General features: G+C 34.6%; 1 protein-coding gene across 1 annotated transcript in view; it reads left to right on the top strand.

Annotated features, from left to right (window-relative positions):
* The window catches only part of Smp_160060 (hypothetical protein), a 96,805-nt gene that overhangs the window by 39,655 nt on the left and 39,690 nt on the right, over positions 1-17,460 (top strand). The window contains exons 24-33 of the mRNA XM_018798020.1: positions 541-810; positions 2,901-3,000; positions 4,921-5,017; positions 7,078-7,227; positions 8,562-8,653; positions 9,108-9,319; positions 10,232-10,575; positions 12,433-12,601; positions 16,119-16,279; positions 17,311-17,415. Of these exons, the coding sequence (XP_018646756.1) occupies positions 541-810; positions 2,901-3,000; positions 4,921-5,017; positions 7,078-7,227; positions 8,562-8,653; positions 9,108-9,319; positions 10,232-10,575; positions 12,433-12,601; positions 16,119-16,279; positions 17,311-17,415 (1,700 nt within the window). The remainder of the gene's footprint in view (positions 1-540; positions 811-2,900; positions 3,001-4,920; positions 5,018-7,077; positions 7,228-8,561; positions 8,654-9,107; positions 9,320-10,231; positions 10,576-12,432; positions 12,602-16,118; positions 16,280-17,310; positions 17,416-17,460) is intronic.

Here is a 17,460-nt window from a genome sequence, read left to right as displayed (position 1 = left end):
GAGAGTCATAAAATATCTTTTTATGTGAAATGACTCTTAGGTCATAACTATTTACGTTTCCCAGAGTAACCGATTTATACCGATAACTTGTTTTCATGGTTAAATATTACACTGTCTTCGTAAATATAACGTAAATTTTTTTTCAGGTTGTTATTTCTTAAATAAATACCCATTTTCAAGGATTTTTACCGCTATACGGTCGTTTTTAAATGTGTAACATTTGCTTAGTAGCTGGTATTTATTTCCCTTATTGTCATATATACATATATATGATTTAGCATTTTCCACCAGCTTCATAACCTAGAGGTTAAGCGTTTGCGAGTAAGACCGAAGGTCTTGGGTTCAGTTTTCGGATGAAGAGATGTCATGAGCGTGAACAGCTGAATAGTCCCATACTAGGGCGAAATAGCTGTTCTTTACTACTGGGTTTTCATTGGTTGTCTAACTCAGCTCGTGTTTATATTATTGTGAAAATATATATATATATATATATATATATATATATATATTACTTTAACATTTTCCTATCTTTCCTAACAGATTTAAAATCTTTTCATATATATTATGGTGCTAATTGGGAACCAACTGTCTCATGGTTTAATCAGCGTTTAGATGATATTAAACCCTTAATAAAAGACAAATCTTATCCGCCATTAGGTTGGTGGGATAAAATACGTTTACTTTATCATGGCCATTTGTTATTTGCTGTTGATACAATGCATTGGTCATATTCAACAAGTTTAAGTCCATATAATGCAACAGAATTTTTCACATGGCAATGGAATCGTACTGTTGTGCATTGGGAAAATGGTATATTGTTTAATTGTGTATTATTTAAATATGTATTCTATTTTAAAAGTTCTTTTTTTATTTATCACAAATGATTGAGAACCAATTAGTGACTGAAGTAGAAATCAGCATTTTAGTTCAGTGGTCAGTAAATTAAAAAAACTTCCACAGAACTAAACGATCATGATGGTTTTAAAATACCCTTGGAGTTGACTTATCAGAATGAAGATAGCAACAGTTGAATTTATGTATAATTTTTAAAACAGAATGACTGATTGCCTGCTGCCAAATATCATTTCTTTTTTATGCTAATTTGTTTTGTGATGTGATCGTAGATCAATCGCAGAATGCTGTGAACTATAGAATCTTATATATCCATTGTGAAGGTGTGATATTTAGGTCACCAAACGGTCCACAGATATGAATTTTAAGAGTATCAGGGACGGAATTATTATAGTAATGAGTGTTAGGCTTAGAGTTAAATTATAAACATGTCGAAACTATATTCTTTCCAGTGTCACCATCTTTTCGTAATGCACCATTCCTTTACGAAAGCTACATTCTAATCGGTTAATTTCAGATTCTCTTAAGATAGCCCAGGATCGATGGTATAGCTTAGTTCTGCCGAGATTATTTTTTCTATTCCATGTGTTTTAATGGATTCTGTTGTATGGTTTGTTATAACTTGTGGCCGAGTGGATGCCTTGTTAACGGATGACGTGATAAGACCGCCAATCAGAGAGCAGTGAATAACATGGTTGGAAAAATAATTTGTTCTGTTGTTCAACTAATCAGCATAAACTATTTGATAACCTTTTATCATCATACTGTTATATTATTTAAGAATGTGTACAAAACGCGACCTCTAAAATAGTTGGTTTTTCACAGCCATATACCAGACTTTTGTTTTTCGATATCTTCTGGCTCTGTGGGGTTGATATACAGGTTGATTTAAAATAATTTTCTCTGTAATATACCACGCTAATACAATCAAATGATGATATAATTGGTTTGGGTGTCTGATATTATAATGATTCCTGATCGGATACTCGAACAATATGCTATAGACAGAAAAGATCACATTATATCAGATATACGATTTACGGACGAGAATTAAGAACCACAGTAAATGTTTTTCCCCACTCTATTACAAGAAGTCACTTTCAGTGAGTCCGGAGTAGAAATCAATAGGAGGAAAGGAATTCACATTTAATGATCAGTTTGTGTGTCCGTTAATTCACGCTCTGACTAATCACGTTTATTTCCATTACCACACATCATGGATATAAGGTTCTAGAGGGGAGGGGCTTATTAACAATCATGTTTGGTGTCGGTTCGCATATTATCAGTTTTTATCATCGTCATCATCATCGGAACCTTGATATCAGAGAGATAATGTCATCGGACCGATGTTTTGATTGTTGAACAGAACATTTTTATATCATCTAAGCTGATGAAAATATGATAGACAACTCTGTCTCTCACTCTTTATCTGTGTATATGCCATCATCGTTGTTACAAAAACATTGAATCCAAACATTAGTGTATATATCATTTAAATAATGAAAATATCGAACATTGTGTGATTAGATGATACTTGTGATTATTATTCATTGTGTTTTTATCTTCAACGACATCATCTTCCATCACTTAAACATGTCTTATAAGATTTCATATTACACTGTACACTATGAATGTACCATAGAACAATTAATAGTTATTTTAATCTCATTTAACCATTTCTTGATTGTGTACTGCTAGAAAGAGAGATTCATGTACTTGAATGTAACACATATTTGTTATAATTTGATTATCTAATGAAAGTCGATTTACAATGTATATTGTATATATTTATTTTCCATGAAAAATACTAAAAAGTTAAATCCATGAGTCGATCTAAGCGAGACCACCACTGCTAAAGAGTCCCATACTAGGAAGAAACTACCGTTCAGTGCTTCCAGATTTTTATTGGTTGTCTAGCTTAGGTCGACTCATGGATTCAACTATCATAATTACTAAAATTTCTACAAATCCCAATCCTGATAAAATATTAAATATTTTTTTCTTTTCATTATTATTAATTTATTTATACATCGATTGGTATTTTACAGGAGTTATAAGAATTGATGGTGATTTAGATATTGTCTATCAAACTGCGTCCAAGTATGATGGAATATGTCGATTATTTCATATACCACATTTAGAAATGACGTAAGTCTATGTTTATTTGTTTTAATCTGGTATTTTGTCCAATATAATTGTCTGATCATAGTCTGGTGTAATCTCTGTTCTGTTATATTTACAATCCTATTACTTATACTTGGAAACTGGAACCAATGTAATTCTCACGATGTATAGTAAAAATTAAAAGACTGGTATAAATGAACGTTTTATTGATTCTTTCAAAACATGTCGTCCAAACACATATCGTTGTTAAATTAAATACACTCATTTATATACTGATTTTATACACATGATGATCATTTCCATAAACATTACATCAACGAAAAGATACTTTTGCGGAAGTTCAGACAGAAATAGTTCATAGAGTCACACTGAATGAGATCACATCTTTCATACTGAATCAAATCTACACTTGACTGATATTACACAGAAAATATGTAGCCATTGTTGTCCCGACCAAAATGTCACACTGAGAATAAAATGGTCATCAAAATGTTATATTACAAATAAAAATTATGTCATAAAATGTTACATCAATTCAGAAAACTCTCAAACTCTCCTTCTTATTCCGACATATCAATAATAGATACATATATATGAATGGATTGTAGATGTTACAAAAAATAAAATCATTCTAAATAAATGTGTATATTGATCACTGAATAGTGAGAACAGTGTGAGGTTTTGTCTAATTCTTTAGCGTAGATTAAATTCTATCGACTAATTTACAATATTTATATATAGTTGAAATCATGAGTCAATTGAAGCCAGACCACCATGGAAAACCTGGAAGCACTGGACGGCTGTTTCGTCCTATTGTGGGATTCCTCAGCAGTCCGCATCAACGATTTACAATATGGTCACTCATCTATGTGACTTGATATCATGTTCATTATTTTTATGTAAGATAGTTGAAGAGCTAGTTAACAGAAAACATTACATTTTTGTCAAGATGATTTACCTGGAATCTTAAAGAAACTAGTGCTTCCTTTGGGATTTATACCTCCAATTCTTTGCTGACTATTGTCAACTACCTAGCTTTGAAACTTAATTACTAACACTATGGTCGCATTAATAGTAATAGTAAGCTTAACCTTTGGGTACTTTCGACCGGTGAGTTATGACTTTCAGCCTTGTGTCATCTAAAGAGATTTCAACAGCCAAAATATTGTATTTCAGCCTCCCGTCCTCTACATATTATGTATGGTCTGTAGCATAAGGCATGAACTTAAACGTTATTTTTCCAAATAGTGTCTTCTTCCTACGAACTCTAACCAAATAAGTTACATCTACCTACATGGTCATGTTATGGTTTGGCCGTCCTCAAATCTTTAGTAACTTACACTAGTAATCCAAAATATCTGCCGACGTCTTGGACGACGGGCAGAGTTTTTCGAGGAGCAGTTCAACTGGTCTGGTGCCCCGGCGTAATCGAGCAGAATGTCCTACCCTCCGTGGTGCTCAAGGAACTCCAACTCCTGAAGCGCCACAAGCATCAGGCCCTGATGACTTATCTCTAGCCCTTTTTGAAGGTGGTGGCGACCTTGTGGTTATAGAACTGACTGAGTTGTTTACAAAAATCTAGCAATTAAAAGGTGTTCCAACTTGGAATGAGTTGATAGTTGTCTCTATCCGTAAAAAGAATTCATATCATTCCTGTAGCAACTATCAATGTATAAGTCTACTTCCAATCGCGTCCAAACTATAGGCCTCCGTCATATTTTCGTCACAATGTGCCAACATGTGATAAATTGAAGTAATGCACTTATGTGACAGGTTCCTGATTGTCTGCTTTACTGACAGGAAATCCCACTTCAGTTAGATTTCGTAGTTTCCTAATCCTAATAGTCAATAAAATTGAAACTCAATTTTTTCATTAGGTATGCAAATTATTTGTTTGCAGTTATTTCTTAACTTACGTTTGTCACTTATACTACTTTTAAACAGAGTGAAATTAGACTGGTTATCATTACGTGATCCAAATGATCATCATTCAGTGAAATATTGTTATATGGACTATCTATCACCAAGAGAACAGACTCAGGTTTGTTTATTAGTTAGCTTTTTCTGTTTTTAAAAACAAGGTGGCATCAGTTGATGTTATCAAATCGATAGAAATCTCTAGAGAAATTTATTATTCTATTGCCATCAATTTAATTACACTTATTAATTCAACCGTTCGTTAGAGTAGTAGAGATGTATACTGAATTTTTAAGAACAAGAATTATCAATATTGAGGTACAAAAGAAAGAAATATCTATTGCGGGATGACTAGTTACTTATACGTGGTGTATGAGGCGTGTCAGTCAGTCGATAGTAGACCGATTAGATTCAAAATAGCGGTTATTGGATAATTACACAAATTTCAAAATACAGTGATGAGTGGATGAAATGGAAAAGATTTGTAGCTCAAGTGAAGTTTCGTCCCCTGAGTTGGACGCTTTAATCGTAGAGCTTTTATTGTTTCAACTGAGAGAAGCACTATATCGAACATAGTGGGCGTTCTCTTCATCTTTTTCTTCGTAAACACCATCTAGGTACCAAGTTCCATGATGTATCTTTGCTTATATCAGTCCACGTCGACGATTGAGGGCACGTGTTCAAATAGAAAAATGTTGAAATTTTGAATAAATGGAATGATGCGAACATTGAATGATTTTTAGAAGCTTGGCACTCAGATCAATCAACAATTAATATGTCAACCAAGCAGAAAAATCTTGGACAAATATAGAACCAAGAATCAAATCAAAGGGAGATACAATCAAGATAAAGAGGCACATAATAACAAATTAATGGTCAACAATAACCAATCAAGATCGAGGTCGACTGGACAAGCTGTGAGTCATATGTGGAGAAATTCGAATATCTCACTTCCACCTGAAGCTTATTTTAATGTTGTTCAGAAGAACAGTAAAAGCCACACGTTTGAGCCATTCAGTTCAGAAAATGAAACCCTAGTGAAAAAAACGGTAACGAATAGCTTGTGCGTTATTAAGAACCAACATAACCTACTGACATTCGCTTAAGACTCTGTAAACTGATCAACAAGCAAAGACGAAAAATTAAAGACCACAAATTAATAAATCTGCAAAGTGAATAAAGAATTCACACGTTTTTGTTTTTACAGATCTTCCCATTGATGTTCTAGACTGCGATTGATCAATCTGTTATTGGTATATGTGCATGCTGTGCGGATTGCCTCGATATCACCATTAAGTTACAAACATTTTAAACGGAAATGAATAGTGGCTATCAGTGGAATCAAAGATGCGTGTTTCGTCCTATTCCGTACACTTCAGCTGGATGTAATTGCATCGCAGAGTTGGTTTACACTCTCGGACTCGAACCCAAAACCGTTGTTGATACTTAAAATCAAAGGATGAACCGCATAAGTATTCATCTATGTAGTTAGAAAACGTTTCTAATCCTGATCTTTTTAGAACATGTATCACGTATTTGTCTAGTCATTGCTTCCAGTCATAAATGATAACATAGATATTGGCTACTATAATAATTAAGATCACTGGAACGATCCTTGAGATCATTTACTGTGGGCTTAAATCATTTCAGGATGTACGAACTACTTTATGTAACAGTAATTTTGTTACTGAGCATTTTATATAATATGGCTGAAAATCTGTCGCGGTAATCCAGACCTGCTCATTCCGAGTTGCCCTCTTCAGTTTCAATATGATTTCACTTTATTTCCATTCATTTTAACTAATTAAAAAATGAGTAAATTTTTGGTTAGCTGCCATTTTTGTTTATAATGCAGAGAAACTATTACGTTATCGGTTGATTAAAGTTGCGTATGCAAACTCTCGGGTAACAACTAATTGATCTAAAGCTTAACCTCTCACTACATGATCTGAACGTCTTAGATTCGATCCCAGGTTGACGTATGAGTGCTCAATGCTGAAGATTCCTATGCTAAGACAAAACAGCCGTTTAGTGCTCTCTAGTGTTTAATAGTTGTCTAACTAAGATCAATCCGCGATATTAACTTTATGATTCAACACTTCACACTGTTCCATATACTAATTATGTGGAAAGAATGAATTATATATTCCTAAATCTGCCCATTATGATTATCACTTTTTACAGCACGACTCCTTTAAATACTTCCGGGCTAATCGTTTAGCTATGGGTATTAACTTCACCGTGAAACCACCTCCAACTGGATCATCTACTATGGATCAAAGACCTTGGTGTTCATTCTATACAAGTGTATTGAAATTTGCTGATAAACTACGGGTAATTTTGCGTTGTATTTTTATTATTTCTTTTCAAAAAATATATTGTAGAACCTAAAATTAGTGTATAGTTATCTAAGTATACTACTGATTACATGCAACACTATCCGCTTATTAAAATGCAAATTATTTTCAATAATTAAAGTCTTATTGTAGCTATGTAATTAGAACAATAGAGGAAGTGAATTAACCGATGCGTTACATCAACTTGTTTATTTTATGACATAACGCAATCTCGCTTGCATAGTAACAATTTGTACGATTAGCTTGTTTTTTTTTAAAAAATACTTCTGTTATTGTCCTCAAATGAAAATTCAAATATACTTAATATAACTTGTTTGTGTAATTTACAGCCTTATTGACTATTTATTTAAAAGTTAATGTATTACGTTACGTACGCCTAACCATTCCCTTGATATACTATGTTTACTAGTTAAGTGAAAAGTAAGTTGAAAAAAGCTAAGAGCAGCCATATCTAAATATAGCATCAGTTCATGAAAATTGAGAAGTTATAATGATCAGTATAGAAATTTGTGGAAATTATCGAATTTTCATAGTTTTTAAATCAAAAGCTAACCTTAGTTAGACTACCATTGAAAATCTACAAGCACCGGATTGCCGTTTCTTCCTAGTATCAAACATGGCCACCAGTACACATCCACTACCTCGACATAGAGAATCGAATTCAGGAATTACGATATCGCATAGGAACACTTAACCTCTAGAGCAATGAGCCGTCATTTTAAATGAGAGACAGTTATCCACCTTGGACAATGGAGGTTCAACGTTCACGGTGCAATCAGTTGGTGATTTTAAATCTCTATGAGTTGTACAAAACTCTATACTGATAATTATTCAGTTGGATCCATATGTACTTTACTGGATCGTTCTTATTAGTACGATACTAATGTGTTGTCATATTTAAGTCTCATCAGGTTTCTATACACCTTAGTAACTGTTTGTGGCATTCAGCGGTATGTGGATATCCACATTTCTTGAAGATTGTAATGTGTGATAACCACTTGATTCTAGCCCATGAAAGTCAATTTACGAATAATTTAAAGACTTGGGATCCAATCGAAGATAAAAAGTGAATGCATTGATTTTTCAACCATATCGTTCAAAATTTCTAAACGTTGATTAGTCAAGTGGACTCGAACCACCTCGTCTGGACCTATTGCTTTCTGAATTGAAGAAGTAGTTTTCATATGTTTTACTGCTTACTAAAAATATATATTCCGTAGAATTCTCTGGTGGGCTCTCAACACTTTATCCCACTGTTTCTGATAACTTTGTACTTCTTGCTTATTTCGTTCATCGATTGATTGATTTTAGAATTGTCTATCACAAATTCCTCGTCCTATTCGTCGTGGTTCTTTATATAAATATAAGCCACCAAGAAAACCACATTTTGGACGTCTACTTCAGTAAGTCCTACTTAATACTGTGTGGATGAATTTACGTTTGTGTTATATTTTATTTAGTTTTTTGTTTATTTGAGCACATAAAAATTGGCACAAGAGAGCACCACACATTAACAATAAGGCCAGTATTAGTTACCATTGGTTTGTGTGAGGGTTGGAATATTGCCCGGTTGCCCTAACCGAAGCAAGTGGTTTTCTTAGGAAGCCACCCCCTGGTTCTAATCCACAAGGCACTGGGATAATGTTAGGAGATGCAGTCCCATGGTAGTCGGTGACCAACTATAGGTTTATACGCCTTTTGTTCTATCAGAGTACTAGAGCCCATGTGCACTATTGGTTTGGAGTGAGGTTTTCCAACTCCCCTAGGTGGACTCCGTGTTATATGTCCAATTATATATATATATATATATATATAATTTTATTGTTTCATTTTGCTACTTCACTTTTCCTACTTTAGATCATTAGAATTTAGTATTAACATACCCCAATTAGAATTAATCTTTTGGGTCTCTTATGCTAAACGAACTGGTGTTCATGTTAATACTGGGCCAATTCAAATTATTGGTAAATTAAAATGTAAAATAGAAAATGAAATTAAATTAAATCGATTAATTGGAAAATTTAGCGCTTCATCAGCCTCATCGTCATCTACGACTGTAATTGTATCAGGTAGTGAATCAACCCCTTTAGAAACTACCACTACAACTAATCTCAATGAACAAACAACTATTCTACATCCATATGTAATGATTCCACCAAGATTATCAATTCAACGTAATGGTTTATCAAGACGTCCTATAGTTAATTGGTGTGTATTAAATTTATACGCTAGTATACATGATATTGCAATACATTTGAGACATAGAGATAATCTTCCTGGTCCATTAATTCAAATGTTATTGCAGTGTATGAATACATATCAGAACTGTGTAAGTTTTCGTTTATTGGTGTATATATGTAATATTTCTTGTTGTACATGTACAGATATTCAGAAATATCTTGGTCTTTTTTGCTTTGGAAAATAAATTCATACTTTTAATCATAGACATATTTCTTCTAACAAAACAGCCAAATCTTGACCAGTAGTGGGATGTACCACTGTTTTAGCCTAATGACAAATTCACCATTTTTATAAGAAATAAATGTTGGGAAGGTGTAAACGATTGTCAAACTGTTATGATATTAATCCATCGAGTTTATTAACTATTGATGTGACCCATACCGGAGTGTATGACGGTTACAAATTAGTACAAAACGTCTATCCAATCATTATCTCATCAATTATTTTTAAATATTACTGATAATTCTATTTAACTCTAATCTGCCAGATCATATGTTGATGTTTTTATGTTTTTTTTCAATCTATATTTAAACAGACTAATGATATTAGTAACAATCATCAGTTAAACCATCATAATTTCAGCATTCATGACATAGAACAACTGGATACTGAAGAAATGAATAATGATATTGAAGCATTTATTCTAGTCCCATTATTACGTTATCAACAACTTTGTCCAACTGTTCTCCCGTCAAATACAACTGTACGTGTGCATATACCTGGACCACGACCCACTGCAGTGACATCTGTTACTACATCTACAACTAATACTAATACCAATGAAAATAGTAATATTTGTAACAATAATTCTGGAAATACTAATCTCAGTCCCTCTAGCATTAAATGTCATCCAATTGAATCCATAAAGAATAATACATCTATCAATTCTACGTCTACAATTACTGAAAATATAAGTGCGGATGTTACGTCGACATCACAGGTTGTTGATGAGGAAACATTGCCATTTAGTGATTATAATAATAACAACCGTACTACTTATAATAATATTAATCATATACAAACCCCTAGATATAACTATACTGCTACATCCTGCAGTAGTAACAGTCAGTTGACACACGAAGATGTAAGTTATTGTTATTTAGTTGTATATGTTGTACAAAATATCATTGTTAATTCTTGAAACAGCTAACTAATTTCATTTCTCAAGAAGTCACTAATTGGAATCATAATTCTGATTTGCATGAGTTTACATCTGTTATTCACTCCATAGCTCAGCATCTGTGACATGGTCAATTGCATGCCTGACCAGCGCTGTTGATCGATTCAGTATTCGCTAACTCTTCTTTTTTCCCAGCCGTTCTGGGATCACCGGGTAAGTAATAGTGAGGTTAGACTCAGGGTATTGAGGAATGATGGTAAATCAGTTGATGAGGTTGTGAATCTTCATCGACTGAGATGGTTAGGCCACGTGTTACATATGCCTGAACACCGATTATCGCGATGCTCAATGCTGACTAGTGTTGGGGATGGTTGAAAGAAAGTTAGGGGCGGCCGAAACAAAACGTTATATCGGTGCTTGAAGTGACTAACTTCTAGTCTGAGCCATGTTGGTAGATGCAGACTACTTGGTTGGCTAGCAGTGAAAGCCAGGACATGCGCTTCAGGCCATTTGGGGATCGTCAGATGGATGTACCTGTATCCTTCAATTGATTTTCACGCTGGGACTTGGACCCGATTCCTTTTGCTTCAAATACTATCGGGTCATCCACTTAACCACTGGATCTAGATAGCCACTGGCTTTGTTCAGTGTGATGAATTTTCATTCATTGTTCAGTTTTCCCATTAATGTTCGCGATTGCGATTTATCATACCACTTACTATTGAGTGATCTCTGAGTAGTGACCAATGTTATGTTTGTTTAATTTGTAATGCTGACCGAATTCTGTCGACTAAGTTCCAACGTGATCTCTTGTCTAGGTGTCTCAGCATCAAACCCACCTTATTGCTGATGTTAGGTGATTAGAGGTAGTTGCCAGGATGTCCTGTAGTTGACATTCACCAACAAGTTAATTATTATTATTATTATTATTATTAGCTTTATTCAATATTATATTTTTGGTACAATATAGAATTCTCAGCACAGTATTTTAACAAGTTTCCTCTTCTTACTTCGTCCTTACTGACGATAAATATTGAGTGATCTCCAGTTAGAAGTTAGCAGTCCAGTTAAACGACATCTGGATAATGTACATTCTTCTTGCTGCATATTGCCAGCAACCACAATATCTCTGATTAGGCCTTTTGTAACCTTTACAGCGAAAGGTTGTACACTTTTCAGAAACGCACCTGAATAGGTTGTTCGATTAATAGGCATAATGATGTATTCAGACAAACGAAATTAGATAAGTTGTTGAAATATCTAGATGACAGGAACAGGTAGCCCAGATGTTTAAACAGGCCGCCAATGTTGTATCTGCAATGTTCAGGAAACTAATGTTCCCTGTGTAATTCGATTCTCTCAAGTTGAGACGATATCACCAAGCTATTCAGACTGTAACTTGTCAACGCCATGTTTGTCCAGTCCTTTCTATTGCTACAGGATGTTCTACAGACTACCTTTAGCAGCTTTTACTTGTTGTATAGTCGGAGAACTCAACGTTGATTATTTGATTTTTCAGACAAATGAATAGTGAGTTAGGGATATGTGGCTTGTAACCTGTACTTTTCCTATCCTCTTTTTTTGTCATAATTTACATTTTGCTCAAACCTACTCTGTGTTCGGTGGAAGTGTAGAAACTTGTTACGTGATTGGTTTTATTGGTACTAATTGAATAAGATACGTGTAATGCAATAGAATCAATTCCTGTCCGCCTGTCTACCTAGACTTAGTGAACATCACAAAAATACACTTGAATTTTCTTGACTCATAAATCGAATTACTCTAATTTTTTCTCCTGATCTTCCTCTGTTTCTGTCTTAGCTCACTCCTGTTCATCATCTTGAAATACATGAGTTTAAAATGCGATGGACAGAACAACATAGAAATCTTGTCTATATTCTAATGGATAGTTATCGACATGCTCAATCGCTGAAAAAGAATTTATCAGCTCGTGCACTACATGGATTCCGATTACATCCTGGCGGTAATGGTAGTAGCAGTGGTCATACAACAACAATGACAAGTGGTGGCGGTGTCTCGGGTGCTGTTGGAAGTTTCGGTATTGGAAAATTGGGTGTCTGTAGTAGCAGTAGTAGTGGTGGCGGTGGCACAGCTCTTAGTCGAAAGTAAGAAGTATTAGTAGTAGTAAATTTCTGTTTAAAATTATTAGAATCACTTACTCCATTTCATCATTCCACTGAAACAATATCTTGTCTCTTGAGAATTTTTCCAATCGGTTTTTGTGTATCCATTGTTATTTCAAGTAATTTAGAAAAATGAAACATCATTATTATGGTCATGAAATGCTGAAAAATACATTTGACAAGAAGTAACGTTACAGTTAGAAGTTAGTTTCATGGGTTACCAAGTTTGTTGGTTTAGTGATAGAAGCATTTATCTATTTCAGTCATTTAGTCTTAATGTTTCAACTCAGGTCCGTCTATTTGCTTTCAGGTAAATCTAGTTTATGGCTCAGAGATTCAAGCTTAATAAAAAAATTGATCAATGAGTTTGTACTGTTTAGAGATTTTTTAACGAAAGTACATATGACATTCACTAGGTACTTGGCTATGCGCCATACTTGAAATTGCGATGTACATGCATACCAGGTTCTACGTTACGAATTACTAACTAGCACTCTGAATGTGCAGGATAATAATGCCACACCACTACCTTAACTGTTATAGGTGAAGTGGGGACTCAAATATAGAACTTAATGGTTAAAAGACGAATGTCACTGTCACTAAGACACCGCTCCTTTCGTTTGAAAACAGTTTATGGTCATTAATAATAATAAACATTGTAAGATGATTCCATAACAACAAAGATCATTACGGATATATAAGTTGATAAAAATGTTACGATGACTTGTCTTACACGTCACAATTTACCATATATTAATTTTTTTAATAAAAAAATCCTCAGATAATATGAAATCTCCCTAAAAGGATTAATTTGGAGTTTCACAGTTTAAATCACGAGTTGTTGTAAGCTAGATCACCATTGAAAACCTAGATACACTGGACGGCCGTTTCTCAGGAGAGTGCATACACGGTCCCCACGCGAGGATCGAACCCAAAACCTTCAGTCTCACGCGCAACCTCCAAACCACTGAGCCGACATCCAACAGTGCTAATATTCTACTTCAGTCGATCCATGATCTTGCACAACCCTTCATTCATTGTGTTATGTCTCGTAGGGTGGACGCTTTATTCGGATCCTAGCTATTCGGATAACCCCAGGCTAGCACTACTCAGCGACCTGAAAGACCAGAGAGAAGACACGAGTATCAGAGAAGCACTTTACTACAAGGTTCATTATGTACAGAAAAAACAGGGGTTTTATAGTAATTAAAAGACCTTGAGATTCCATAGTAGCAGTATGTAACAGCCAATCAGGACCTTGTTATTTTAGTAGCATTTTAGTAGCATAGCTTCTAACTAATCGCTGATTGGTTGGGCTCTTTATGAGCCTCTCTGGAGGCTCTGATAGAGTTTATTGTAAGCCGACCTAACACCTCCCTTTTTTTGAAGATTCGAAGATTAGATTCTGATTTTAAAAAATTATCTGTAGGTTGAAATTCTCCAACATTTCCTCCCCCACGAAATAATGTTGGATCTTCATATCTCCAATTTACAATTAATATGACTTTATTTAGAACACATTTCTCGTATTGAATGCAGAATCCACTAGAAATGAATAGATGATGATGAACGATATTTGATTTTAGGTCATCGGAATTTGGCTTTTCTGAAACATCTCCATCAAATTCATTAAGATTTTCACTGGAGGATATTTGATAGCTAGGGGAATCATCATCTAATGAAATTGCCTTAGGTTTTTGATCAGCATTTGATTCAACCGACTTAGTTTCCTCATCTTCATAAGAATTTTCATCAAAATCATGTGCACCATTCCAGCTTTCTTGGCCGATATCATGTAACCCGTAGTTTAATTCTGACTGAAGTTTGTCTTCAGAAATCGGCGGATTGAGTGGTGCTTCATTAGACTCTGGGCTCAGGGCTTTGTCTACGGAACCTTGTTTTTCTTTGACATCTGATACTGTCACAGTTTCATGTGCATTTAGCAAGATATTGTCTTGCTCTGAACCGGTCAACTTACCCATTTTGCCTTTTCCATCAGATGTGAAGGGAAATGAACCCTCAACTGGGCGTTCTTCTGGGACGGCCATTTTAGCACCATTATTGAAAAACTTGTCCAAGACTGTTTCAAATAGTTGCTGCTGGAAGGCTAGCATCTGTTGTTGCCGGTGCTCTAAGATTATCAGCGCCTGTTCTAAAGAAATCGTCATTTTTTTCTGCTGATAATAATAATAACTCCGAAAATTCACCGGCAATTATTACAGCTTGTTTGATTACCAAATCACGTCTCGGTTGCTGTATTTCTTTTTGCCAGAATCCTCGACGACAATTGTTGTATTTTTTGTGTACCAAAAACCCCGACAACAATTGTTTTTTTTTTTGCCGAAATCCCCGTCGCCACTGTTATGTCTCGTAGGGTGGACGCTTTATTCGGATCCTGGCTATTCGGATAACCCCAGGCTAGCACTACTCAGCGACCTGAAAGACCAGAGAGAAGACACGAGTATCAGAGAAGCACTTTACTACAAGGTTCATTATGTACAGAAAAAACAGGGGTTTTATAGTAATTAAAAGACCTTGAGATTCCATAGTAGCAGTATGTAACAGCCAATCAGGACCTTGTTATTTTAGTAGCATTTTAGTAGCATAGCTTCTAACTAATCGCTGATTGGTTGGGCTCTTTATGAGCCTCTCTGGAGGCTCTGATAGAGTTTATTGTAAGCCGACCTAACACATTGCTTGAGGTAGATTACTATCTCACACCGGACGGGAATTGAACTTCACTGGTCACGGCATCTCACTAGAACTTCAGGAGTTATATGTTGAAGCTAGTCACTATTGAACACATGATTACTATCACTGTGGAGATTGTAATATTTTCACGATTCCATACAAGGAAAAAACGGTCGCTCAATGCTTCCATCTTTTGAATTGTGGTTTAGCTTAGATCAACTTGCGATTTCAACTACGTAAATACTAAAGTCTCTACAAGTCTCCATACTGATAATTTAATTTTCTTATTATCATAGTGGTCATTTATTTACATGACGTGTATATGTACTTTTCTCCCCCTCCCCTCACATTTCTTATTCACTTACACCTACTTTCTTGTTTTAATGAATAGTGCTCGTAGTGCGATTCAATTAACAAACAATGTTATTAATAATAATGGTTGTATATTATTAAATTCTACGGATAAACGTCCATTATCTACTGTTATTCAACCATCTGATTCATGTAATTTGTCAAAATTGACTAAATCAAATTATAATGATAATTGCTTTCTGATGAAAATGCCTACAACTGATGAAATGTTACCAGATAATATCAACATGCCATCAAATACTGTGACTATGGTGACGGCGACAACAACAGCAACAACAATTAATAATAATAACAACTCAGAAATGAAGGAAGATAATTATGATGATGTATATTTGTCAACAAACTTATCACCATCATCTGAGTCGAATAAATCGAAGTTAACGTTTTCTAAACAGATACCAATGTTGGCACAGTTATTAGAGGAAGTAGATACAGCACGTTTTTATGCTTATTGTGAAGAAGTAAGTTAATCTATGTATTATTTAGGGATTGTGTGTGTATAGTTTCGATGTTAATAATAATGAGAGAAAGTGAGCATAAGTCAGTGACGTAGAAACACTTTGTATTGATATTCTATCTAGTGGAAATATTTAAAATATTTCTAAATTTATATAATGCTCTAACGGGATGAAGACTAAGCAGAGTTGAATTTTTGAAGCTTACATGTTTGTTGCATAGTTATTACCCGCTTAAACTGTTATGTTTTTGTATTCTTATAATTGTGAAATTTTTCGTCATTCATAAACTGTTGTTGTTGTGTGTTCTGTCTTTCATAAGTTCAGTCAGTCGGTCACAATGTAGAACTTCGTACGTACATCAGTTCGAGTTGTCATACCATACTAGCACAGAGATGCAGTTGTCGATTCAAATCCCATAGTGGCAGAAGTAGTAAGAGTATAAGCAGTGGTCGGAAAGATTTGGGTTTGAAGATGTTATTCAAGGAATATAATCCAGTGAAATAAATTTGGAAAGAGAAAAAAGATAGGGACATGAATTCATAGGTTACTGTTAATTAATTATGGAGCTATTACTAATCCTGTTTTACTTGTAGCGTAGTTGTTCTTTTTGCTGTGATCTCTTAAATATGTTGATGTGTGGTTAGGTGTATTGATTTAAAATTAGAGTACTATGTAACATTGTTTTAGTGTATGGTGTTGGGTCCTACGCTCAAAAGGACCACATGTCTATTTGTATCACATATGACGGTGTGATGCATCAAACTGTGACATACTATAGACAATCTGGATTGAAATCTCTTTGAAAGAACTATGGATTTCTTTCATGATATAACTTTCTAATGGGTATTCAACAACATGAAATGCAAATCCAGGTCTGCTAACCAATCACTCACATCTCTGTCTTTTGACATCATGATCGAAGATTTCCAATTCTTTTCTCAGTATTATCATACTATTTATATCTTTTGTTATTATTTAACTAATGAAGTTGTCTATGTAAACGTTGTCGCTGTGTTTTAATCTTTTCCGAATAGGAACCCAAACAAACTGATGTAGTATCACAACTACAAGGTTTACATATCTGTGCGTCTAGTTTAGTTGCTGAGCGTAATTGGCATTTGGAATTAATCAATCCTCAGGTAAGTTTTGTGGTGTTTTTTTTTTGGGGGGGGGCTTCTGAATGA

This window comes from Schistosoma mansoni (assembly GCF_000237925.1).
Source record: "Schistosoma mansoni, WGS project CABG00000000 data, supercontig 0160, strain Puerto Rico, whole genome shotgun sequence".
NCBI classification, from domain to species: domain Eukaryota; kingdom Metazoa; phylum Platyhelminthes; class Trematoda; order Strigeidida; family Schistosomatidae; genus Schistosoma; species Schistosoma mansoni.
Note: the sequence above shows the minus strand (reverse complement) of the source record. Positions and strands in the feature narration are given on the sequence as shown.